Consider the following 24,617-nt stretch of genomic DNA (forward strand, 5'->3'; position numbering starts at 1 on the left):
GGGGTGGCGCTCAGGAAGAGGGGCCGGTCGCCGGAAGTGGGGGGTGGCGCTCAGGAAGAGGGGGGCGGGGCGCCGGAAGAGGGGGCGGGGCGCCGGAAGTGGGGGGTGGCACTCAGGAAGAGGGGGGCGGGGCGCCGGAAGGGGGGGTGGCGCTCAGGAAGAGGGGCCGGTCGCCGGAAGTGGGGCCGGAAGCGCGCGGCAAGGGCAGGTCTCGGCCGGGGAGGAGAGCGGTGGGTCTGCGCAGCCGGGCGTCGGCCGAGGACCCGAGCGGCAGGGCCGTTGCCCCAGGGGTGGGAGCAGGGAATCCCGTGGTTTCCCGAGGGCCCCAGGGCCGCCCTGGGCCGTTGCTCTAGGTCGGGCTGATTCCCTGCTCTGTGCCCTGGACAAGGGCTGTCGAGTTCCAAACGTTGCATCTTGCACCCCAGTGAGGCGGGTGACAGGTCGGGGGGAGCATCGTGGAACGAGCCGTCTCCATCCCAGCGCTCGCTGCCTGCTGCCGTGGAGCCACCCGGCAGCTCTCCGGAGCGGGGGAGCCCTCTCCTCGCCCAGCGCCCAAGCGGGGCCCACAGTGGCAGGCCCACGGCCACACAGGGCGCCTGCGAGGAGGGAGGGACCCGGCTGTCCACGGCCTGTGGGACGCAAGTCAGCCCAGAAACTCCTGCCTGTGGAGTCCATGACTGGTGGTTCGGGTCCTGGGCTGGCAGCCACCCACTGCCTCCCGAGGTGACTGGACCTGCCGTGGCTGCGCCACGGGGGACGAACGCCGGCACTTGGGCTTATTTCCAATCGTTAGCCTGGTGCAAGCGTGCGGCCAGGCCGCGGCCTGAGAGAAGGGCCATGGAGGAAGGGCCAGGCCAGAGGAGGGACGGGGCACGTGGAAGGTGGTGGAGCTGGCAGAGAGCGGATCCTGGGGCAGGAAGCAGCAAGCGGTGAGGAGCGAGAGGCAGGGAGCAGCCGGGGCCAGGCCTGCAGGACAAGGCGTGGGCATGGGAGATGGGCGGAGCCTCGGGTGGGGGATGGGGGCTGGGGAAAGGCAGGGGGAGCCCGGGCCCTGCAGGACAAGGCGTGGGCATGGGAGATGGGCGGAGCCTCGGGTGGGGGCTGGGGAAAGGCAGGGGGAGCCGGGGCCAGGCCTGCAGGACAAGGCGTGGGCATCGGAGATCGGCGGAGCCTCGGGTGGGGGCTGGGGAAAGGCAGGGGGAGCCGGGGCCAGGCCTGCAGGACAAGGCGTGGGCATGGGAGATGGGCGGAGCCTCGGGTGGGGGCTGGGGAAAGGCAGGGGGAGCCGGGGCCAGGCCTGCAGGACAAGGCGTGGGCATCGGAGATGGGCGGAGCCTCGGGTGGGGGCTGGGGAAAGGCAGGGGGAGCCGGGGCCAGGCCTGCAGGACAAGGCGTGGGCATGGGAGATGGGCGGAGCCTCGGGTGGGGGCTGGGGAAAGGCAGGGGGAGCCGGGGCCAGGCCTGCAGGACAAGGCGTGGGCATGGGAGATGGGCAGAGCCTCGGGTGGGGATGGGGGCTGGGGAAAGGCAGGGGGAGCCGGGGCCAGGCCTGCAGGACAAGGCGTGGGCATGGGAGATGGGCGGAGCCTCGGGTGGGGGCTGGGGAAAGGCAGGGGGAGCCGGGGCCAGGCCTGCAGGACAAGGCGTGGGCATGGGAGATGGGCAGAGCCTCGGGTGGGGGCTGGGGAAAGGCAGGGGGAGCCGGGGCCAGGCCTGCAGGACAAGGCGTGGGCATCGGAGATGGGCGGAGCCTCGGGTGGGGGCTGGGGAAAGGCAGGGGGAGCCGGGGCCAGGCCTGCAGGACAAGGCGTGGGCATGGGAGATGGGCGGAGCCTCGGGTGGGGGCTGGGGAAAGGCAGGGGGAGCCGGGGCCAGGCCTGCAGGACAAGGCGTGGGCATGGGAGATGGGCGGAGCCTCGGGTGGGGGATGGGGGCTGGGGAAAGGCAGGGGGAGCCGGGGCCAGGCCTGCAGGACAAGGCGTGGGCATCGGAGATGGGCGGAGCCTCGGGTGGGGGATGGGGGCTGGGGAAAGGCAGGGGGAGCCGGGGCCAGGCCTGCAGGACAAGGCGTGGGCATGGGAGATGGGCGGAGCCTCGGGTGGGGGCTGGGGAAAGGCAGGGGGAGCCGGGGGAGCCGGGGCCAGGCCTGCAGGACAAGGCGTGGGCATCGGAGATGGGCGGAGCCTCGGGTGGGGGATGGGGAAAGGCAGGGGGAGCCGGGGCCAGGCCTGCAGGACAAGGCGTGGGCATCGGAGATGGGTGGAGCCTCGGGTGGGGGCTGGGGAAAGGCAGGGGGAGCCGGGGCCAGGCCTGCAGGACAAGGCGTGGGCATCGGAGATGGCGGAGCCTCGGGTGGGGGATGGGGAAAGGCAGGGGGAGCCGGGGCCAGGCCTGCAGGACAAGGCGTGGGCATCGGAGATGGGCGGAGCCTCGGGTGGGGGCTGGGAAAGGCAGGGGGAGCCGGGGGCAGGCCTGCAGGACAAGGCGTGGGCATCGGAGATGGGCGGAGCCTCGGGTGGGGGCTGGGGGCTGGGGAAAGGCAGGGGGAGCCGGGGCCAGGCCTGCAGACAAGGCAGTGGGCATCGGAGATGGGCGGAGCTCGGGTGGGGGATGGGGAAAGGCAGGGGGAGCCGGGGCCAGGCCTGCAGGACAAGGCGTGGGCATCGGAGATGGGCGGAGCCTCGGGTGGGGCCTGGGGAAAGGCAGGGGGGAGCCGGGGCCAGGCCTGCAGGACAAGGCGTGGGCATCGGAGATGGGCGGAGCTCGGGTGGGGGCTGGGGAAAGGCAGGGGGAGCCGGGCAGGGCAGGCTTGGGACATGCTGCAGAGAAGGCAGGGGTGGCAGTAGCTTGGGGGGGGCTGACCCTGGGGGGCGATGGGTTCCTAAGCGAGGCCCATCCACTCACGCCGTCAGCAGACGCCTTCCCCCCACGGCCTGCCTCCACATCCCCATCAGCCCCAGGGCCTCCTGCCGCGATGTCACGGCCCCCAGAGCCAGGCCGACTCTGCCAGATTTTATACCCAAAGCCCCCAAAGCCCCATCTAGCTGCAGAGTCCCCGGCCGAATGCCCCCCGCCCACGCTGCCTGCGCCCACTTCGCCAGCCAGCCAGGCCCGGGAGCCCGAGCCTGCGAGAACAGCCCAGAGAAGAGGCCAAGGGAGTCGCCCTGCACCACGACGCCCGGCCCTGGAGGCCCCACGCGACGGCTGGGCAGCTTCACGACAGTCGCAGGCTGGACGCGCACACGGACACGCCCCCCGGCTCCGGGGGACACGCCCCCGGCACACCAGCCGAAAAAGAGCAATCCACAAGCGCCCCGGGCGGCTCCCGCCACAAGGGCTGGGGAAGCAGCCGCGCCCGGAGGCATAGCGCACTGCCTCTCTCCAGCTGTCCCTTGGCACGCCCAGGCTGTCTCCCATGCAGCCATCCCCATGGCGGGGCTCACCCGGAGACCGCCGCCAAAGGACCCTCTCTCCAAGGGGTCCCCGGCCGTGCACGAGTCCCTGGCGCAGGGCTCCGGCGCGTATCCAGGGATGCCGAGCAGCTCGGTCGCTCTCCGTCCCAGCGGGATTCTAAGCGCACGAGCCGCACTAGCTACGTGGGCCGACGCGCTGGCAGCACGAGCCAAGGGATTCCCCAGGACCACGCGTGGGAGACAGCACAAAGCCACAAGCAGCCGCCCGGCAGAGGTTGCCCCCCAGCGGGCATGGGGAGCGGGGCTGGGGGCTCGCACAGAGCACGCCAGCCACGGGCACTGGCTGACGGGGCAGATGCCTCAGCGCGGGGGGCTCTTTGCGGCCCGCAGCGTCTGTCAGCGACACCCGCAGCAGCTGCCGTTCCCCCGGCCGGAGGGGGAGGGGCTGCCCATCGCCGGAGCTGACCGCCTGTGCCCAGGCATGACACAAGGGAGGGAGGGTCCCCGAGGAGCTCGGCCGGGCCCTCCCCCCGCCAGCCCCCCGGAGCGAAATCCGCCTGCCCTTACCTTTAGCCCCTCGCAGCACAAAGCCGAATCCCTCATGCTCCCGCTTGTGCAGCGCGGCCGTCTTCTCCTCGATGATGTAGTCACTGGGCAGGAGAGAGCACAGGAGAAGGACGCTGGGGTTAGCTCTCAGCACCATGCTGCCCGGCACACGGAGACCTCTTCGAGCGACCATCGCTCTCAGCAAGGAGCCGGGGACCGTCTCCCCTCCCTGGCCCACCGGCCGCAGGAAGGCGCCTGTCCCGCCCTGTGCGGCTCCCCGCTGCCCACCGATCCCCCTCAGTCACCCGCATGTGTCTGCAGCGCCTCCTGGCCCCACACGCTGCCCTGAGCCTGGCTGGAGCGTGGGGCGCCCCGGCAGCCAGCAGCCGTCAGGAGGGGCTCGCTGGCGGAGGGAAGGTGGCTCTTTGTAAGTTTCCTGCAGAGAGAGCGGCAGAGTTTATCGTCTATCCTAAGGCTCTGATCTTCGGGGGCCCCCCCGGTTGCTAAGTAACCGTCTGTCATTAGGAGCAGGGGGGGTGGGTTTCCATCTCATTGTCCCGCTCTGACAAAGCTGCGCGCTCTGTCCCCAGTGGCCCGGAGAGAGGCACTGCAGCACTCGGACCCAGCGAGCCCTCCACAGAGACGGGGGCCACGCGCGTTCCCGGCCGGGGGGCGCCGGGAGCGAACCTCAGCCGCGAGTGAGAGCTGAACGGCAGCCCCGCAAACCCCTCCCGGCGGAGCCGCTCGCCTGACAGCAGAGAGGAATTCACGGGCGCCCAGCGCAGTGCAGGACTTTTTACACACCACCGGGAAGCACAAGGCACGGGGGGGGTGCCAGCCCCAGGGCCACAGCCCCGCGTGTGCAGCCATTCGGGCGGACACGCCTCGAGCGCAGCAACAGCGAAACAAAGCGCCACAGCCGCCAGGCAGCGCACGGAGCAGGAAACCAGCAAGGGCCGCGCCTGCAGGGCTCGCATCCACCGGGGAGAAGGAAGCATTTCAGACCGACACCTATGCAAGGCACGGGCAGGCGTGCGCACACACGGACCCGCGCACACACATGCAGTGCAGTGGAAACACCCTCCCATCACACAGCCAGCTGCATGCCTTGCATAGCCACACACACACACACACACACACACACAGGCGCAACAGAAACACCCTCCCATCACACAGCCAGCTGCATGCCTTGCATAGCCACACACACACACACACACACACACACACACACAGCGCAGCAGAAACACCCTTGCATCACACAGCCAGCTGCATGCCTTGCATAGCCACACACACACACACACACACACACACACACACACAGCGCAGCAGAAACACCCTCCATCACACAGCAGCTGCATGCCTTGCATAGCCACACACACACACACACAGCGCAGCAGAAACACCCTCGCATCACACAGCCAGCTGCATGCCTTGCATAGCCACACACACACACACACACAGCGCAGCGGAAACACCCTCCCATCACACAGCCAGCTGCATGCCTTGCATAGACACACACACACACACACACACACACACACAGAGCGCAGCAGAAACACCCTCCCATCACACAGCCAGCTGCATGCCTTGCATAGCCACACACACACACACACACACACACAGCGCAGCAGAAACACCCTCGCATCACACAGCCAGCTGCATGCCTTGCATAGCCACACACACACACACACAGCGCAGCGGAAACACCCTCCCATCACACAGCCAGCTGCATGCCTTGCATAGACACACACACACACACACACACACACACAGAGCGCAGCAGAAACACCCTCCCATCACACAGCCAGCTGCATGCCTTGCATGGACACACACACACACACACACACACACACACACACACACAGCGCAGCAGAAACACCCTCCCATCATACAGCCAGCTGCATGCCTTGCATAGACACACACACACACACACACACACAGAGCGCAGCAGAAACACCCTCCCATCACACAGCCAGCTGCATGCCTTGCATAGAGACACACACACACACACAGCAGCAGCAGCAACACCCTCCCACCACACAGCCAGCTGCATGCCTTGCATACACACACACACACACACACACACACACACACACACACACACACACACACACACACACACACACAACACCCTCCCTCCTTCCCCCGGGCACAGTGCTGGGTCTGTGTGCTGCAGCCCTCTACTGCCTGGGGTGGGGAGCCCAGCTGCTCAGGGCTCCTCAGTTCACGGCTGGGCCAGAGCAAGGGCTGTGGGCGCTGGACCCGTTCTGACCCCACGCCCATCGCCGCGGTACCAGCACGAGGAGGGGGCCATGTTGCAGGATTGCCAAGGGGGCGGAGTCTGACTTGGCAGGCGGCCCGAGTGCAGCCGCGCTGGCCAGCGGCTCGGCTGAGTGCCTGCCGCCCTGGCTGGAGGACACCGTTCCGGCCCCTGCTCGGGGACACGCGAGGTAGCGCCCCGGCTCCTCCCGGGCAATGCACAGGGCAGGGACAGCGGGTCGAAAGCTCGGCAGGGCGAGCTCTGAGAACACGGGACCAGCGCGGGTGAAGGAATCGCTCGTCGCCCCTGCGACGCTCCCACCCCCAGCCGACCAGACCCGATTACACAGTCACCTGCCGACTTGGTGTGCTCGGCTCCTGGCCCGGCCCCTACCGGCCCCCCCGGGCAGCCTGGCCCCCAAGCACCAGATCTGCCAGGCTGAGCCGAGCCGGCACAGGCATGAATCCGTATCCGCGAGCGAGCCACGAGCTGCAGACACGGTCAGCGGCTCTCGTGGCCGCGCAGGGCTAAGGCTGAGGACCATAAACAGACCAGGTGGGACTGACACCTGCTCGAGACTCTGGCCACTCTGCGGTGTGACGGCGCCTCTTCCGAGGGGCGACACCCCGTAGACCGGCCCCTCGCCAGTAGTCCCCGCGGCCCCGTCAGCCGGCCAGGCCCCGCGGCCCCGTCAGCCGGCCAGGCCCCGCGGCCCCGTCAGCCGGCCAGGCCCCGCGGCCGAGTCCATAGAACAGTTTGTGTTTCCCCTTCCTTGGGGTCACAGGGCGGGGGTAGGGGAGCCCGAGCTCCCCTCCTCCACTGGGCCCCAGCCCTGGGCCCTGTTAGTGGTGGGCGCGTCCCCCCAACCAGCAGCTCAGTGGGGAATCCCTCCGAAACGTGCCGAGCTCACCGGGCAGTCAGCTGGCTCCCTGCCCCATGTTCACTTCCTACCCCTGCCAGGGGCAGCCCGTGGATGTAGGCAACCTCGGCCGTTGCCTAGGGCGCCGCGTTTAACGCGGGGCCCAACGATGACATCACGCCACTGAGGGCTAGGGAGGTGGGGGCGCCGATCGGGCGTTCCGCCGAGGGGCCAGTTGCTGGCAGCCCGCCTCGAGCCGCTCCTGCCCCTGTCCAGCCACCAGGGCGTGGCTTGGGGTCAGGCTGCGGCTCCTGGGCTAGGGCTGCAGCTCCTCCCCATCTGTGGCCAGCCCCAACTGACCAGCTTCTCTGGCCTTTATGCTCGGGGCGGGTGGCATCTGCAGCATGCCCAGCAGGGCTGTGAGGGAGGGGTCTTTTCCACACCCATCACACACTCTCCCTATTAGGAGAGGTTCCCGGGTTGCTCCCCCTCACCCGCGTCGGGGCTGAGGCGGGAAAAGAAGTCGGCGTTCGCATGCGCCCTCCCTGGCCAACACGCCACGTGAAACGAGCGCGGCTGCGGAGACGAACGCCAGCGCAGAATTCGCGTGTGGGAATCTTCCATTGTTTGTAGCCACGCAGGCGGGGCCTGGTCTGTCTCCACGGTAAAAGAGCTGCCCAGCAGGTCATACCAAAGGGCCTCAATGGCCTATTCCACTGCCAGCGTCTCCTGTTCCGTTGTGGAACACCTGGGCTCACGGGGAAACAGCTTGCGGCTTAGGTAGAGAATAGGGTGATTGGCTCCGTCTACCTCCCGGGACAACACAGCCCCCAAGCCCACCGCGGAGGCATCTGTCTGCAGGACGAACGGCTTCGTGAAGCCGGGCTGGGCGCAGACAGGCTCCTGGGTTAGCTGGTCCCACAGGGCTGAAAACGCTGTCTCCCGACCAATTCACCTTTCGGGGTTGTTGGTTCCTGGTCAAGTCAGTCAGCGGGGCAGCTATGGTGGAGAAGTTAGGGACAAACCGGCGATAACACCCCACCTGCCCCAGGAACTTGATGCTTCGTGGCGGGCGTGGGGCAGTCCCAGAGAGCCTGCACTCCATCGATCAACGGCCGCACCCCCCTTTCCCCACCGTGTATCCCAGGTACATCACCTCGCGTTGGCCCAGGTGATACTTAACAGGGTTTGCCGTCAGCCCAGCCTCTCCCAGAGCCCACAGCACCTTCTGCACATGGTGTAGGTGTTCTTCCCAACTCGCACTGTACACAACGATGCTGTCGATGTACGTGGCCGTGCACCCGTTCGGCGGGCTCCCACTTGATTCATAAGGCACTGAAAATGGCCACTGCCCCATGTAATCCAAAAGGCATCATCGTAAATTGGTATAGGCCGACGGGGGTCGGGAATGCCATTTTCTCCTTCCCCAAAGGGGTCGCAGGGATCTGCCAGTACCCTTCGTGAGGTCTAGCGTCAGTCTGAACTCGGCACGCCCCACTGCTCTAGCAGCTCGTCCTCCCGGGCCATGGGGTATGCGTCAAACCTCAAGATGGCATTTACTTAACGGAAGTCAACACAGAACCTCACTGTCCCATTGGGTTTGGGTACCAATACGACGGGGCTCCGCCATTCGCTTTTTGATTCCTTGACCACCCCCAGCACCAGCATTTTGCCCAGCTCCTCCCTAACGGTGTCCCACATCTTCCCGGGGAGGGGGCGGCCATTGTCCCTCACCTTTCGGCCCAGGACGGTGGCAATGTGATGGCTGGTTAGTCGGGTCCTAAGTGGCATGTGACAAGACTTGCGGGAATTGGATGATTAATTCTTGTAGATGTTCCAACCCGAGGTCTTGTCCGAGGTCCACCGGATGGCATTCCTGTGAACCCCTGGCCGGCCTGCCGCCTGAGTTCTGGTTCCGGAGGGACGGGGCGATCAGCATGACCTCTTGTTCCTTCCAAGCTCTCTGAAAGTTCGTGTGGTAAATTCGGGCCTTTTTCTGCCACCCTGGCAGCTGTACTTCATCGTCTACAGGCCCCACTCTTCGGGTCACTTCCAGTGGGCCCTGCCATTTCACTAACTGTTTGGACTCAGCTGCAAAAGCAACACCCGATCCCTGGGTTGGAAGGTCCTCGCCTTTGCTCCCTGGTTATAGTGTCGCACCTGGTCCTCCTGTGCCTTCTGCAGGTCCTCACGGGCTAGCCGGCCCGGTTCCTTCAGCCACTCCCTCAGCTATAGCGCATAGTGGACGGACTCCTGAACGCGGGTCTCCTGCTCTTCCCATGCTTCCCTCAGTAGATCCAGGATTCCCCGGTGGCGGCGTCCACACAGTAACTCAAAGGGTGAGAAGCCGGTGGACGCCTGGGGTACCCCTCATGGCGAAAAGTAGAGACGGCAGCCATTTATCCCAAAGCCACGGCTCTTCCTCCACGAACGTGCGTCACATGGCCTTGAGAGTTCTGGTAAATGCTCGACCCATCCGTCTGTCGGGGGGTGGTATACGGAGGTCTTTAGGGCATGCATATTCAGTAGGCGGCACAGTTCAGCCATGAGCTTGGATCTTGCATTCGTCCCCTGGCCTGTCAGGATCTCCTCTGGAAGCTCGACCCTCTCGCATACCTTTAGGAGCTCGTCTGCGATGGCCTGCGCAGTTGTGGCTCATAAAGTGACCTCCAGCGGGTGGCATATTCCACGATGACCAAAATATACTTGTTTCAACTTCTGCTCCACTCCAGCAGGCCCCCCAGATGTAGGCCTATGTGCGCAGAATTGTAGCGGCTCAGAAATGGCGAATTCCTCTGGGAGGTGCCGCTCGGGGGGAGGCTGCTCTGATCCTGGGTGCGTCACAGCCGGTCCTTGACCCACCTGCTTGTCCCTGGGCAAACCCAGGCTGCAATTTGGGCCCCGCCTTGCAGGGAAGCTGTGAAGGAGGCTCAGAGGGAGCCGCAGAAATGAGCAGAGGTTTAGCAAGCCTGACCCGCGCAGAAGGCTTAGAAACGGGAACCTGTTCGGTCCTGAGCCACGAGGGCCGAAGTGTCGTCCGTGTGTGGGGAGTGTCGCAGGGAGGCTCTGGGCTGCTGCTCTTGCACCCACCGGAGGTCGGACACGCAGCCGGGCGGAGTCTGCAGCAAGAGGGTGAATGCTCCAGGGGAGGCTGACTGTGACAGACCGGACCATGTCAGGGCAGAGCTGAGGGCGTCCGCTCAGGGCGAATTGCTCAAATCCGGGGCTCCTTACAGTCCCCCTGACTGGCGACCTCTCCAAACAGGCCACACACCAGTCCCACAGAGCGCTTCAGCTGCCTGCCTGAAGCCTCCCGAGCAAAACCCCTCCGACACCCCAGCAATAACCGTGCCCCAGATGGCCCCGGGCCTCATACACAGGTGGGGGGTCCTAACACCCAATCCCACCTACCCCGAACAAGTCCTGTCCGGTTCCAAGAAACCAGCCACAGATCCCTGGTCAATTTACCCTCTGGATCTTACCCACAAATCACGCTGGGCCAATCCTTTAGAATCTAAACTCTAAAGGTTTATTATCACAAGAAAGAAAAGCCTGAGAGTAAGGTTATTAAAGTACAGTACGTTACATGCACCGAATCTCCCAGTTCTCGGTGCAGGCTCTAGCAGAGATGTTGCAGCTGCTGGTTTAAAAGTTCTTATTGCACATCCTACGATCAGGATGGGTTCACAGGTCTTCCGGGCTCTTCAATCCCTGCAGAGCTGCCTCTGGGATGAAGTGCTGAGCTGAGAACAAAATGGCATCGACCGCATGGCCTCTTTATACTGCCTTCCTGGCCTCTTTTTGTATGCAGCAAGTCACCTGGTCAGAGGCCAATCTCTATGTTCCCTGCTGGCTGCCCTCAGGTGACAAACCCCATTCTTTGGGTGTGTCCATAGCCTATTGAGAGCCATTGTCCCACAGGGCTTCGCTACTCAGCCTGTCCATAGCCATGCTTAACCACATTCACAGAAATATTCAGCTTCCACACAGATTACAGATCTACACACACAGACATTATACACTCACATAAACAGTGTACACAGGATCAGAAAACAACAAGCTCCCATTCAATACCCCACATGGCTCCCTTTCATACCAATTTCTGGGGCCAACACCCCCACCTAGGGGTGCAGCAGCGATCTGGCTGCTTCCCTCCATTTCGGTAATGTGACACCCCCAACGCAAAATTGATGCAGGAAGTGATGCCAGTAACATCACTGAGGGCATCACAGGCCTCCCCAACCAAAATGGTGGCGTGCCTCAGTTTCCCTTCTCATACAGGACCTTCTGGCGGAAACCCTTTTTGTCCTGTAAGAAGTTCCAAGACCAGTTACAAGTGTTAACCACGAAATAGCAACATCACAATGTCCCCTTACATACCGTCTGTCGTTTGGTACATCTCCAGACAGATTACATGGTATTTTCATAAGCTCATGCACACTGTATATCGTTACAATTCTCTGCAACAATAATCCATTGGTTACAAGAATTAACATCAGTAACAAGAACAATCCTATCTCAGGTGTATACTGAAATTCTCCATCAGGCCCCTTCTCTGGCCCCACACCTTTGCAGTTTTGGCCCTTCAGGTTTAAACTGCAAATCTTCTTGGCCAAAGCAAGTCCTGCCCCTCCCCCTTGTCCTCTGGGCTCCAGGCCTGAAACCTCTGGCCAGACCAAGACAAAGGGCTGGCTGGGTGTGACTCCCTGGCTCACAATGGCCCTGGAATTCTCCCCCTTCCCCCACTCAGTGGGGTAACAGCAGTGAGCTGTAGACTCCCAAGTCTCTCCTCTGTCCACCTCCAACCCCTGTTTCCACATTGAACCAGATATCAATTTCCCTGATTGATTACAAGTGTCCACCGTGTCCAGAGATGGGAGCATAACTGCCATCTCCTGCATCCTAGGGAGAGTGACCACACAGCTGTTCTGCTCTGCATACTTAGCTACCCAGCCCTTCTCCTGAACCTGAGACACTAAGTTCCCACTCTCCTCCTTCACCTGGGAACAATCCTGTCCCACACACACTGACTTCCCAGCAAGCTGGTCACACACAGTCACTGGGTTAGCAGCCTGCTCCAGTTCTCTGGATGTTCCTGCCTCCTCTGGAACAACCCTCAGTCCCTCCGAGACCTCTCCACCACCATCCATACTGGGTTTCCCTAAACCCAAGTCAGTGGAGTCACTGTTAACAGACAAGTTCTGTCTGCCAGGCACTGCAACAAGTGCCTCACACAAGAAGCTGCTGCCGTTTACAGGCAGAGCTTTCTCCTGAATGCCTTCTCCCAGCAAGGACCTGTCACCTCCCTCAGTCACAGCAAACTGCTTGCTACAAGCACTGCCAGGACTCTCCTCCCTATGAGCTTCCTTAAGCAGCAGTTCACCCTTCCCTGGCTCTGCAGCAGCCTTGCCCTGCTGAGCCACAACCAACTCCTCCTGCAATTCCCTTAGGGTATGTCTACACTACCCCGCTAGTTCGAACTAGCGGGGTAATGTATGCATACCGCACTTGCTAATGAAGCCCGGGATTTGAATTTCCCGGGCTTCATTAGCATAAGCGGGGAGCCGCCATTTTTAAATCCCCGCTGCTTCGAACCCCGTGTAGCGCGGCTACACGGGGCTCGAACTAGGTAGTTCGGACTAGGGTCCTATTCCGAACTACCGTTACTCCTCGTGAAACGAGGTGTACCGGTAGTTCGGAATAGGCACCCTAGTCCGAACTACCTAGTTCGAGCCCCGTGTAGCCGCGCTACACGGGGTTCGAAGCAGCGGGGATTTAAAAATGGCGGCTCCCCGCTTATGCTAATGAAGCCCGGGAAATTCAAATCCCGGGCTTCATTAGCAAGTGCGGTATGCATACATTACCCTCCTAGTTCGAACTAGGAGGGTAGTGTAGACATACCCTTACTCCCTGAGTTATCTCCAGCCCCTCTGGTGGATTCACAGACAATCCCCTCTCAGGCACACAGACAGACCCACAAGAGACAGGGTCAGAAGCACCTTCACTCCCTGTGCAACTCTCTAGATGGCTGTAAATGTCCACACCATCATTAGGCACCAGAGTTAACACACCCTCATTCTCTCCTTGTGCCTGGGCTAAGGGGTCTCCCTGCTCCCACAGAGTCGCTCCCCCCTCTGCCAGCAACACAGCAGCATCAGGCACAATATCAGGGTCACCACTGTCTGGTCTCTGGGGTTCTGGTAAAACACTGACTGACTCTACCTGAGTCACCTCATCCCTCTCCCCAGCAGACACAAACCTTGGGCCACCCCCTTCCTGGGCCTTAGCCATATCCAGACCCAACTCTGGGACAACCACACTGCTCTCAGCCTTCACAGGCTGTGGGGCACCTTCCTCAGACACAGGAAGAAACTCTTCCCCACACACAGCCAGACAACCAGAGACAGCTTCTCCCTTGTCCCCACACCCCTGGCTAATCTCAGGCATACAGCTAGCCACTGGGACAGCTTCCTTTACTGCCCCACTGCTACTTCCACCAGCCAAATTGCCAGCTTGCACACACTGTGCTTCACACAACTCAATTTCAGCTTGTGCAGGTTCAATTCCACAAACCTCACCAGCCACCAACTCCTCAATTAAAACTTCACTCTGGCCAGCCACTCCAGGCTGCCCCAGAGAAACATTTCCCTGACTTCTGGGCTCTTCCTGCCCTGGTTCTGATTCCAGCCTCACCTCTGAGGCATCAGACAGGCACTCACCCCCAGGCTCACTGCCCCCCTGCACAGACACACAGCTATCTGCCACAGGCACACATGTAGAGACACTTTCCCCTTGGTTACAGGGAGACTGACCATCTCCAGGAAACTTTCCATACCCACATGCACCCCCTTCCCAAACCTCCCTGCTAGCTACAGGTAACACAAAAGGTTTGCATTCACACATGCTTTGGGGTTGGGTCATCACATCAGCTGGGTAAAATACGTCTGCCATATCATAAGCATACCCCATACCCACAGAGTTATACATTGAACCTTCAGGAGAATACAGTCTCTCTTGTTCTTTTAGTCTCTTAAGCTGGAGGTCAAGTCTAGCATTTTCCTCCTTGGCTAGGGCCATCTTCTTTGCATACTCTGCCATTCTCTCTGCATGTTCTGCTTTTCTCATCTCAAGTTCCCGATCCATCTCCTTCTGTCTCTTAGCAATTTCTTCATCTGCCTTCCGCCTTCTTTCAGCAGCCTCCTTGGCTTGCTTCTGCTCCTTTTCATCCACATCTCTGGTTAATAACAGCAATACCAGATCTAGTTTAGAGGCCCTTTTCCTAAAGGCAATGCCTCTCCCCAAGCACAAATCCTTCAGAGCACTTTTGCTCAGACTCTCATATAATTCCGGGTTCAACCAAACTCTCAACACCAAAAATCAAATTTAGACAGCGTGGGGTCCTGATCCCAAAGCTCAATTGACCAAGATCTGTGGATCCTGCCGACTACGCCACTGTGACGGACCGGGCCGTGTCTGGGCACAGCTGAGGGCGTCCGCTCAGGGCGAATTGCTCAAATCCGGGGCTCCTTACAGTCCCCCTGACTGGCGACCTCTCCACACAGGCCACACACCAGTCCCACAGAGCGCTTCAGCTGCCTGCCTGAAGCCTCACGAGCAAAACCCCTCCGGCACCCCAGCAATATCCGTGCCCCAGATGGCCCCGGGCCTGTACACAGGTGGGGGGTCCTAGCACCCAATCCCACCTACCCTGAACAAGTTCTGTCCGGTTCCAAGAAACCAGCCACAGATCCCTGGTCACTTTACCCTCTGGACCTTACCACAAATCACGCTGGGACAATCCTTTAGAATATATATCTAAAGGTTTATTATCACAAGAAAGAAAAGCCTGAGAGTAAGGTTATTAAAGTACAGTACGTTACATGCACCGAATCTCCCAGTCCTCGATGCAGGCTCTAGCAGAGGTGTTACAGCTGCTGGTTTAAAAGTTCTTATTGCACATCCTACGATCAGGATGGGTTCACAGGTCTTCCGGGCTCTTCAATCCCTGCAGTGCTGCCTCTGGGATGAAGTGCTGAGCTGAGAACAAAATGGCATCGACCGCATGGCCTCTTTATACCTCCTTCCTGGCCTCTTCTTGTATGCAGCAAGTCACCTGTTCAGAGGCCAATCTCTATGTTCCCTGCTGGCTGCCCTCAGGTGACAAACCCCATTCTTTGGGTGTGTCCATAGCCTATTGAGAGCCATTGTTCCACAGGGCTTTGCTACTCAGCCTGTCCATAGCCATGTTTAACCACATTCACAGAAATATTCAGCTTCCACACAGATTACAGATCTACACACACAGACATTATATACTCACATAAACAGTGTACACAGGATCAGAAAACAACAAGCTCCCATTCAATACCCCACATGGCTCCCTTTCATACCAATTTCTGGGGCCAACACCCCCACCTAGGGGTGCAGCAGCGATCTGGCTGCTTCCCTCCATTTCGGTAATGTGACACCGGGGCACCGCACCCCAGCACCCATCCAGCTGTCAGTGAAAGCGGGCGCAGGACTGGCCCTGCGAGCCTGACAGCGAACCCTGGAGAACTCTTATGTGAGTCTGGCCTTTCAACCCGTCGTGCACCTGCCTTATGGGCCATTAGTCCGGCCACACCGGCCTCGTCTACACGTGAGAACAGCCTTAGTAACCATGAGATCTATTGCGGCGTTTCCCAAACTGGACCACGGCCCGCTACCGGTATGGGGGGGAGACGTACCGGGCCTCCGCGTGGCTCCCAGGGTGCCCGTGTGGCGCCGGGTCCACGAAGCCCTGGGCTGGGCGGAGGATGCACCTGGATGTTCTGGGCTCCCAGCAGAGGTGTAGCAAGGGGGCAGCAGGGGGAGGGCAGTCGACCCAGGGCGCTGGGCTGGGCTGCAGGGGTGCCGGGGCGCTGGGCTCACCTGGGCAGCAGGAGGAGGAGGTGCCGGGAAGCCAGCGCTGGATTCAAGGGGAGGGACGGAGAGAGGGGCAGGAAATCAGAGCTGGGCTCAGCAGTTCTGCGCGGCTTGGGGGGAGGTGCAGGGAAACGGGGCTCAGCTGGGCTGTGGGGGAGGCATGCAGGGAACCAGTGCAGGGCTCAGCTGGGCTGAGGGGGGCTGCAGGGAACCAGTGCAGGGCTCAGCTGGGCTGAGGGGGGCTGCAGGGAACCAGTGCAGGGCTCAGCTGGGCTGTGGGGGGCTGCAGGGAACCAGTGCAGGGCTCAGCTGGGCTGTGGGGGAGGCATGCAGGGAACCAGTGCAGGGCTCAGCTGGGCTGAGGGGGGCTGCAGGGAACCAGTGCAGGGCTCAGCTGGGCTGTGGGGGGCTGCAGGGAACCAGTGCAGGGCTCAGCTGGGCTGTGGGGGGCTGCAGGGAACCAGTGCAGGGCTCAGCTGGGCTGAGGGGGGCTGCAGGGAACCAGTGCAGGGCTCAGCTGGGCTGTGGGGGAGGCATGCAGGGAACCAGTACAGGGCTCAGCTGGGCTGTGGGGGGCTGCAGGGAACCAGTGCAGGGCTCAGCTGGGCTGTGGGGGGCTGCAGGGAACCAGTGCAGGGCTCAGCTGGGCTGAGGGGGGCTGCAGGGAACCAGTGCAGGGCTCAGCTGGGCTGTGGGGGGCTGCAGGGAACCAGTGCAGGGCTCAGCTGGGCTGTGGGGGGCTGCAGGGAACCAGTGCAGGGCTCAGCTGGGCTGTGGGGGAGGCATGCAGGGAACCAGTGCAGGGCTCAGCTGGGCTGTGGGGGGCTGCAGGGAACCAGTGCAGGGCTCAGCTGGGCTGTGGGGGGCTGCAGGGAACCAGTGCAGGGCTCAGCTGGGCTGTGGGGGGCTGCAGGGAACCAGTGCAGGGCTCAGCTGGGCTGAGGTGGATGGGGGAAGGCATAGGGAACAGACGGGCAGCTCAGCTGGGCTGTGGGGGGCTGCAGGGAACCAGTGCAGGGCTCAGCTGGGCTGAGGTGGATGGGGGAAGGCATAGGGAACAGACGGGCAGCTCAGCTGGGCTGAGGTGGATGGGGGAAGGCATAGGGAACAGACGGGCAGCTCAGCTGGGCTGTGGGGGGCTGCAGGGAACCAGTGCAGGGCTCAGCTGGGCTGAGGGGGGCTGCAGGGAACCAGTGCAGGGCTCAGCTGGGCTGTGGGGGGCTGCAGGGAACCAGTGCAGGGCTCAGCTGGGCTGTGGGGGGCTGCAGGGAACCAGTGCAGGGCTCAGCTGGGCTGTGGGGGGCTGCAGGGAACCAGTGCAGGGCTCAGCTGGGCTGAGGGGGGCTGCAGGGAACCAGTGCAGGGCTCAGCTGGGCTGTGGGGGAGGCATGCAGGGAACCAGTACAGGGCTCAGCTGGGCTGTGGGGGGCTGCAGGGAACCAGTGCAGGGCTCAGCTGGGCTGTGGGGGGCTGCAGGGAACCAGTGCAGGGCTCAGCTGGGCTGTGGGGGGCTGCAGGGAACCAGTGCAGGGCTCAGCTGGGCTGTGGGGGAGGCATGCAGGGAACCAGTGCAGGGCTCAGCTGGGCTGTGGGGGGCTGCAGGGAACCAGTGCAGGGCTCAGCTGGGCTGTGGGGGGCTGCAGGGAACCAGTGCAGGGCTCAGCTGGGCTGAGGGGGGCTGCAGGGAACCAGTGCAGGGCTCAGCTGGGCTGTGGGGGGCTGCAGGGAACCAGTGCAGGGCTCAGCTGGGCTGAGGGGGGCTGCAGGGAACCAGTGCAGGGCTCAGCGGGGCTGAGGGGGGCTGCAGGGAACCAGTGCAGGGCTCAGCTGGGCTGTGGGGGGCTGCAGGGAACCAGTGTGGGGCTCAGCTGGGCTGAGGGGGGCTGCAGGGAACCAGTGCAGGGCTCAGCTGGGCTGAGGGGGGCTGCAGGGAACCAGTGCAGGGCTCAGCTGGGCTGTGGGGGGCTGCAGGGAACCAGTGCAGGGCTCAGCTGGGCTGAGGGGGGCTGCAGGGAACCAGTGCAGGGCTCAGCTGTGCTGTGGGGGAGGCATGCAGGGAACCAGTGCAGGGCTCAGCTGGGCTGAGGGGGGCTGCAGGGAACCAGTGCAGGGCTCAGCTGGGCTGTGGGGGGCTGCAGGGAACCAGTGCAGGGCTCAGCTGTGCTGTGGGGGGCTGCAGGGAACCAGTGCAGGGCTCAGCTGTGCTGTGGGGGGCTGCAGGGAACCAGTGCAGGGCTCAGCTGGGCTGTGGGGGGCTGCAGGGAACCAGTGCAGGGCTCAGCTGGGCTGAGGTGGATGGGGGAAGGCATAGGGAACAGACGGGCAGCTCAGCTGGGCTGTGGGGGGCTGCAGGGAACCAGTGCAGGGCTCAGCTGGGCTGAGGTGGATGGGGGAAGGCATAGGGAACAGACGGGCAGCTCAGCTGGGCTGAGGTGGATGGGGGAAGGCATAGGGAACAGACGGGCAGCTCAGCTGGGCTGTGGGGGGCTGCAGGGAACCAGTGCAGGGCTCAGCTGGGCTGAGGTGGATGGGGGAAGGCATAGGGAACAGACGGGCAGCTCAGCTGGGCTGTGGGGGGCTGCAGGGAACCAGTGCAGGGCTCAGCTGGGCTGAGGTGGAGGGGGAAGGCATAGGGAACAGACGGGCAGCTCAGCTGGGCTGTGGGGGGCTGCAGGGAACCAGTGCAGGGCTCAGCTGGGCTGAGGTGGATGGGGGAAGGCATAGGGAACAGACGGGCAGCTCAGCTGGGCTGTGGGAGGCTGCAGGGAACCAGTGCAGGGCTCAGCTGGGCTGAGGTGGATGGGGGAAGGCATAGGGAACAGACGGGCCGCTCAGCTGGGCTGTGGGGGAGGCATGCAGGGAACCAGTGCAGGGCTCAGCTGGGCTGAGGTGGATGGGGGAAGGCATAGGGAACAGACGGGCAGCTCAGCTGGGCTGTAGGGGGCTGCAGGGAACCAGTGCAGGGCTCAGCTGGGCTGAGGTGGATGGGGGAAGGCATAGGGAACAGACGGGCCGCTCAGCTGTGCTGTGGGGGGCTGTAGGGAACCAGTGCAGGGCTCAGCTGGGCTGAGGTGGATGGGGGAAGGCATAGGGAACAGACGGGCAGCTCAGCTGGGCTGTAGGGGGCTGCAGGGAACCAGTGCGGGGCTCAGCTGGGCTGAGGTGGATGGGGGAAGGCATAGGGAACAGACGGGCAGCTCAGCTGGGCTGTGGGGGAGGCATGCAGGGAACCAGTGCAGGGCTCAGCTGGGCTGAGGTGGATGGGGGAAGGCATAGGGAACAGACGGGCAGCTCAGCTGGGCTGTGGGGGGGCTGCAGGGAACCAGTGCAGGGCTCAGCTGGGCTGAGGTGGATGGGGGAAGGCATAGGGAACAGACGGGCAGCTCAGCTGGGCTGTGGGGGAGGCATGCAGGGAACCAGTGCAGGGCTCAGCTGGGCTGAGGTGGATGGGGGAAGGCATAGGGAACAGACGGGCAGCTCAGCTGGGCTGTGGGGGGCTGCAGGGAACCAGTGCGGGGCTCAGCTGGGCTGAGGTGGATGGGGGAAGGCATAGGGAACAGACGGGCAGCTCAGCTGGGCTGTGGGGGGCTGCAGGGAACCAGTGCGGGGCTCAGCTGGGCTGTGGGGGGCTGCAGGGAACCAGTGCGGGGCTCAGCTGGGCTGAGGTGGATGGGGAAGGCATAGGGAACAGACGGGCAGCTCAGCTGGGCTGTGGGGGGCTGCAGGGAACCAGTGCAGGGCTCAGCTGGGCTGAGGTGGAGGGGGAAGGCATAGGGAACAGACGGGCAGCTCAGCTGGGCTGTGGGGGGCTGCAGGGAACCAGTGCAGGGCTCAGCTGGGCTGAGGTGGAGGGGGAAGGCATAGGGAACAGACGGGCAGCTCAGCTGGGCTGTGGGGGGCTGCAGGGAACCAGTGCAGGGCTCAGCTGGGCTGAGGTGGATGGGGGAAGGCATAGGGAACAGACGGGCAGCTCAGCTGGGCTGTGGGGGGCTGCAGGGAACCAGTGCAGGGCTCAGCTGGGCTGAGGTGGATGGGGGAAGGCATAGGGAACAGACGGGCAGCTCAGCTGGGCTGTGGGGGGCTGCAGGGAACCAGTGTGGGGCTCAGCTGGGCTGAGGTGGATGGGGGAAGGCATAGGGAACAGACGGGCAGCTCAGCTGGGCTGTGGGGGGGCTGCAGGGAACCAGTGTGGGGCTCAGCTGGGCTGAGGTGGATGGGGGAAGGCATAGGGAACAGACGGGCAGCTCAGCTGGGCTGTGGGGGGGCTGTAGGGAACCAGTGTGGGGCTCAGCTGGGCTGAGGTGGATGGGGGAAGGCATAGGGAACAGACGGGCAGCTCAGCTGGGCTGTGGGGGGGCTGCAGGGAACCAGTGTGGGGCTCAGCTGGGCTGAGGTGGAGGGGGAAGGCATAGGGAACAGACGGGCAGCTCAGCTGGGCTGTGGGGGGGCTGCAGGGAACCAGTGTGGGGCTCAGCTGGGCTGAGGTGGAGGGGGAAGGCATAGGGAACAGACGGGCAGCTCAGCTGGGCTGTGGGGGGCTGCAGGGAACCAGTGCAGGGCTCAGCTGGGCTGAGGTGGATGGGGGAAGGCATAGGGAACAGACGGGCAGCTCAGCTGGGCTGTGGGGGGCTGCAGGGAACCAGTGCAGGGCTCAGCTGGGCTGAGGTGGAGGGGGAAGGCATAGGGAACAGACGGGCAGCTCAGCTGGGCTGTGGGGGGCTGCAGGGAACTGGTGCTGCACTCCCTTGGTTTGTGGGGATGGTTTTGGGGGAGGAGCAGGGAACCAGTGGGTGTGGGCAGCTCAGCTGGGTTGCAGGGGAGGGAGGTGCAAAGAAGCCTAGTGGGGGGAGGGGATCCAGGAGCCCTGAAATGCCCTCCCCTGGTCCAAAAAATCCCTCATCTGGGACCAGTCAGGTCCAGAAGATGCCAGACCAGGGAGGTCCAACTCCTGCCCAAGTCCCCTCCTTGCACCCTCCCTCCTAGCCAAATACCCTACCCCAAATCTGCTCCTGCTCCCGCCTCCCAGAGTGTCCGTGCGGTTCCGGGTCCCCCAAGCCCTGGCCCGGGCTGGGAGGAGGGTGCAGCCAGGTGAAACACTGAACATTTATTCATTTTTCATTCTTTTTTTTATATGCGTTTATAGTTTTGGGCTGCAAAAGACAGTACTGAAAAAAACGGGTTCCAACTAAAGGTAAAAGTTTGGGAAACCCTGATCTAGCCAGCTTCCTATCCATCTTACAGTCCATGTATCCAATGCACATTCCCTTAACTTGCTGGCAAGAATATTGTGGGTGACCGTATCAAAACCTTTGTTAAAGCTGGCACTGGGGGCTTTGGGAGGACCAGAAACAACTTATTTGCATATTTATCATTTGCTTAATGATATGCAAATATGCAAATGAATGCTCCGATCCTCCAAAAGCTCGGGAATGGATTTCCTGGTCCCCGTGTCAAAAAGTTTGGGAACCCCATATCTAATGTATCTCTGGGTTCCCCTGTCCACTAGGCAATTAACCAGATGTGGCCTCACCAGAGCCGAATAAAGGGGAATAATGACATCTCTGGATCTGCTGGCAATGCTCCTCCTAATGCCCCCTAATATGCCATTAGCCTTCTTGGCTACAAGGGCACACTGTTGACTCATATCCAGCTTCTCATCCACTGTAACCCCCAGGGCCTTTTCAGCCAAACTGCTACTTAGCCAGTCGGTTCCCAGCCTGTACCAATGCTTGGGATTCTTCCGTCCCAAGGGCAGGACTCTGCATTTGTCCTTGTTGAAACGCATCAGATTTCTTTTGGCCCAATCCTCTAATCTGTCCAGGTCACTCTGGACCCATCCCTGCCCTCCAGCGTATCCACCTCTCCCCCCAGCTTAGTGTCATCTGCAAACTTGCTGAGGGTGCAATCCAGCCCCTCATCCAGGTCATTAATAAAGATGTTGAACAAAACTGGTAGTAGAACCGATCCTTGGGGCACTCCGCTAGAAACCGACCACCAACCTGACATCGAGCCGTTGATCACTACCCATTGGGCCCGACAGTCTAGCCAGCTTTCTATCCATCTTACCGTCCATTTATCCAATCCACATTCCCTTAACTTGCTGGCAAGAATACTGTGGGAGACCGTATCAAAAGCCTTGCTAAAGTCAAGGTCTATCACATTCACTGACTTTCCCACGTCCACAGAGCCAGTTACCTCATTAGAGAAGCTAATCAGATTGGTGAGGCACAACTTGCCCTTTGTGAATCCATGCTGACTATTCCTGATCACTTTCCTCTCTTCCAAGTGCTTCAAAATGGATTCCTTGAGGATCCCTCCATGATTTTTCTGAGGACTAATGTGAAGCTGACTGGTCTGTAGTTCCCTGGATCGTCCTTCCCTTTTTTAAAGATGGGCACTACATTTGCCTTTTTCCAATCATCCGGGATCTTTGCCGATCTCCACGAGTTTTCAAAGATAATGGCCAAAGGCTCCGCCATGACACTAGCCAACTCCCTCAGTACCCTCAGATGCATCAAGTCCAGACCCATGGATTTATGTACATTTAGCTTTTCTAAATAGTTCTGAACCTGTTCTTTACCCGCCAAGGGCTGTCCCTCTTCAGCCCATCTTGCTTCACTTAGCACATTACTCCGGGAGCTGACCTTGTCTGTGAAGACAGAGGCAAAGAAAGCATTGAGTACTTCAGCTTTCCCCACATCATCTGTCACTAGGTTACCTCCCTCATCCAGTAACGGTCCCACACCTCTCTGATCACCCTCTTATTGCTAACATGCCTGTAGAAACCTTTCTTGCTCCCCTTCACATCCCTTGCCAGCTGCAATTCCAGTTCTTCCAGTATTTATACTCCTCCCTAGTCATCTGTCCAAGTTTCTACTTCTTGTCAGCTTCTTGTCAGCTTCCTTTTTGTGTTTCAGCTCACCAAAGACGTCCCTGGTAAGCCAATCTGGTTGCGTACCTCATTTGCTTTTCTTGCTGCGCATCGGGATGGTTTCTTCCTGTGCCTTCAATAAGGCTTCTTTAAAATCCTGCCAGCTGTCCTGGACTCCTGTCCCCTTCATGATAGCATCCCAGGGAATCCTAACCCTAACCTGTTTTGAGTAGCTGCTTGCTGTGCCTTCCTCGGCAGCATCACTGAGTGGCGCAGCTCTCGCAGGGACAGCAGACGGGATGGAGAAAAGCTCTGGATGCTGCACACCACACGCATCTCGTACTTCCCTTTCGGCGAGCGGATACGGAGCAGTACAAGTCACCGCTCCACATGTTCGCTGGTGCTTTCACGCCGCCACTCAGAACCCCAGGACTTCTGGTCCATCGTCTGCAGCCGAGGCAGGCAGGGGCACAGGAGCGATGGCTACTTCTGCACGTACAGCACGAACCCTTGTCCAAGACCCAGCCTTGCTTTGCATTTTGAATGTCTCTTCCACTGGGGCGGGGGCAATGGCCGTTAAGGAGCGAGGGGGAAAACGCAGCAGTTTCTTGCTTTGAAATGCGACAAGACTCAGCAGAGTTTCTTTGCCAAAGAGAAACTGATTATTTTCCCGTGTAGCCTGTGAGCAATTAGGAAATGAATTCCCAGCCTGGGAGACCTGGCGTTGGGAAGCCTGCGCGTGGGAGGAAGGGAGTGGGATGGGGCGGGAGTGCAGGTAGCGCGTCGGGAACCCTTGTGGCTGCTCTCGGCGAGCCGGACACAGCACCTTGCTGGGCGAGATTCGGCAGCGTGCAAGTCTCACCTGCTCGTTAAAGCAAGGCGGCTCCCCGCCCTGGGAAGCGCAGAGTCCGCTACGGGCCCATTGTGGACTCTGCCGGGAAGAGCTGATTTGCTGACTCGCGCTCACGCATGCCAGCGAGTGACGGGTACAGAGGCCCTGCAGCGGGTAACCTGCTGCCCCGCCTGGCTCCCGCACAAGCGCCTGCCCCAAACCCAGGCGGCTGGAAGGGTCCTTCAGCTCCGGTCACAGAATCTCCCCGCTCTCCCCCAGCGGGCAGCATCTCCGCGCGGATTCCTGGCCTGAGGCAGGCTCCTCTGGCAGGGCAGCCAGGCCGTGCCACTCGCAGGGACCCTCTGCCGCCGTGCACCCTTTCCCTGGCTGGGTCCTAAGGCCTGCGCTGCCCCTCAGTCCCTCTCGGAGACCCGCCTCTGGCATGAGGCCCACAGACAGCCGCCCGGCAGGAGGGCAGAAAAACCAGCAGCGCCAGCCGCAGCCCTTGGTCCTGGGCCCGCGGCTTTGCTTGCAGACGGCGAGCTCGTTGGAGCAGAGAGCTGGCGCCGTGCCGGCACATCTCACTCACTGCCCCACGTAGGCAGGACACGAGCTGTGGGCTGGGCCAGGGCCGGGGGATTTGCCCCAGGGTCCCACACCACAGCAGCGGCGGAAGGGAGGAGTCTGTCCACGACTCCAATGGAGCCCGGCTGTTTGCACCGGGGCTGCCTACCAGCAGTGCCGGTCTGGAGGGCGCGGGGTGGGCGGGACAGACACACCCCGGACTCCTTGGGAAAGGCAGGCACAGAGCCAATCCAGGGAGGCTCTCCACTCTTGCAAAGGGGCTGGACCTGGACTGGAAACCGGAGCCATGGGGCTGCCTGGCAGGCGCTACCACCGTGGGCCCACGGAAAACCCGAAGCCTGAGGGAG

At 61.8% G+C, this 24,617-nt stretch overlaps 1 protein-coding gene across 8 annotated transcripts in view; it reads right to left on the reverse strand.

Moving 5' to 3' along the window:
• SHANK3 (SH3 and multiple ankyrin repeat domains 3) overlaps nt 1–24,617 on the reverse strand; it is a 708,141-nt gene that overhangs the window by 121,126 nt on the left and 562,398 nt on the right. For all 8 annotated transcript variants that reach the window (XR_012898753.1, XR_012898754.1, XM_075914851.1 and 5 more), the window contains one exon: nt 3,981–4,063. Coding sequence is in view for 6 of the 8 variants with exons in the window: in XM_075914851.1 (XP_075770966.1) it covers nt 3,981–4,063 (83 nt within the window). In the remaining 2 variants the exon portion in view is untranslated. The remainder of the gene's footprint in view (nt 1–3,980; nt 4,064–24,617) is intronic.

Source organism: Pelodiscus sinensis, unplaced genomic scaffold, assembly GCF_049634645.1.
Source record: "Pelodiscus sinensis isolate JC-2024 unplaced genomic scaffold, ASM4963464v1 ctg61, whole genome shotgun sequence".
Taxonomy (NCBI): Eukaryota; Metazoa; Chordata; order Testudines; family Trionychidae; genus Pelodiscus; species Pelodiscus sinensis.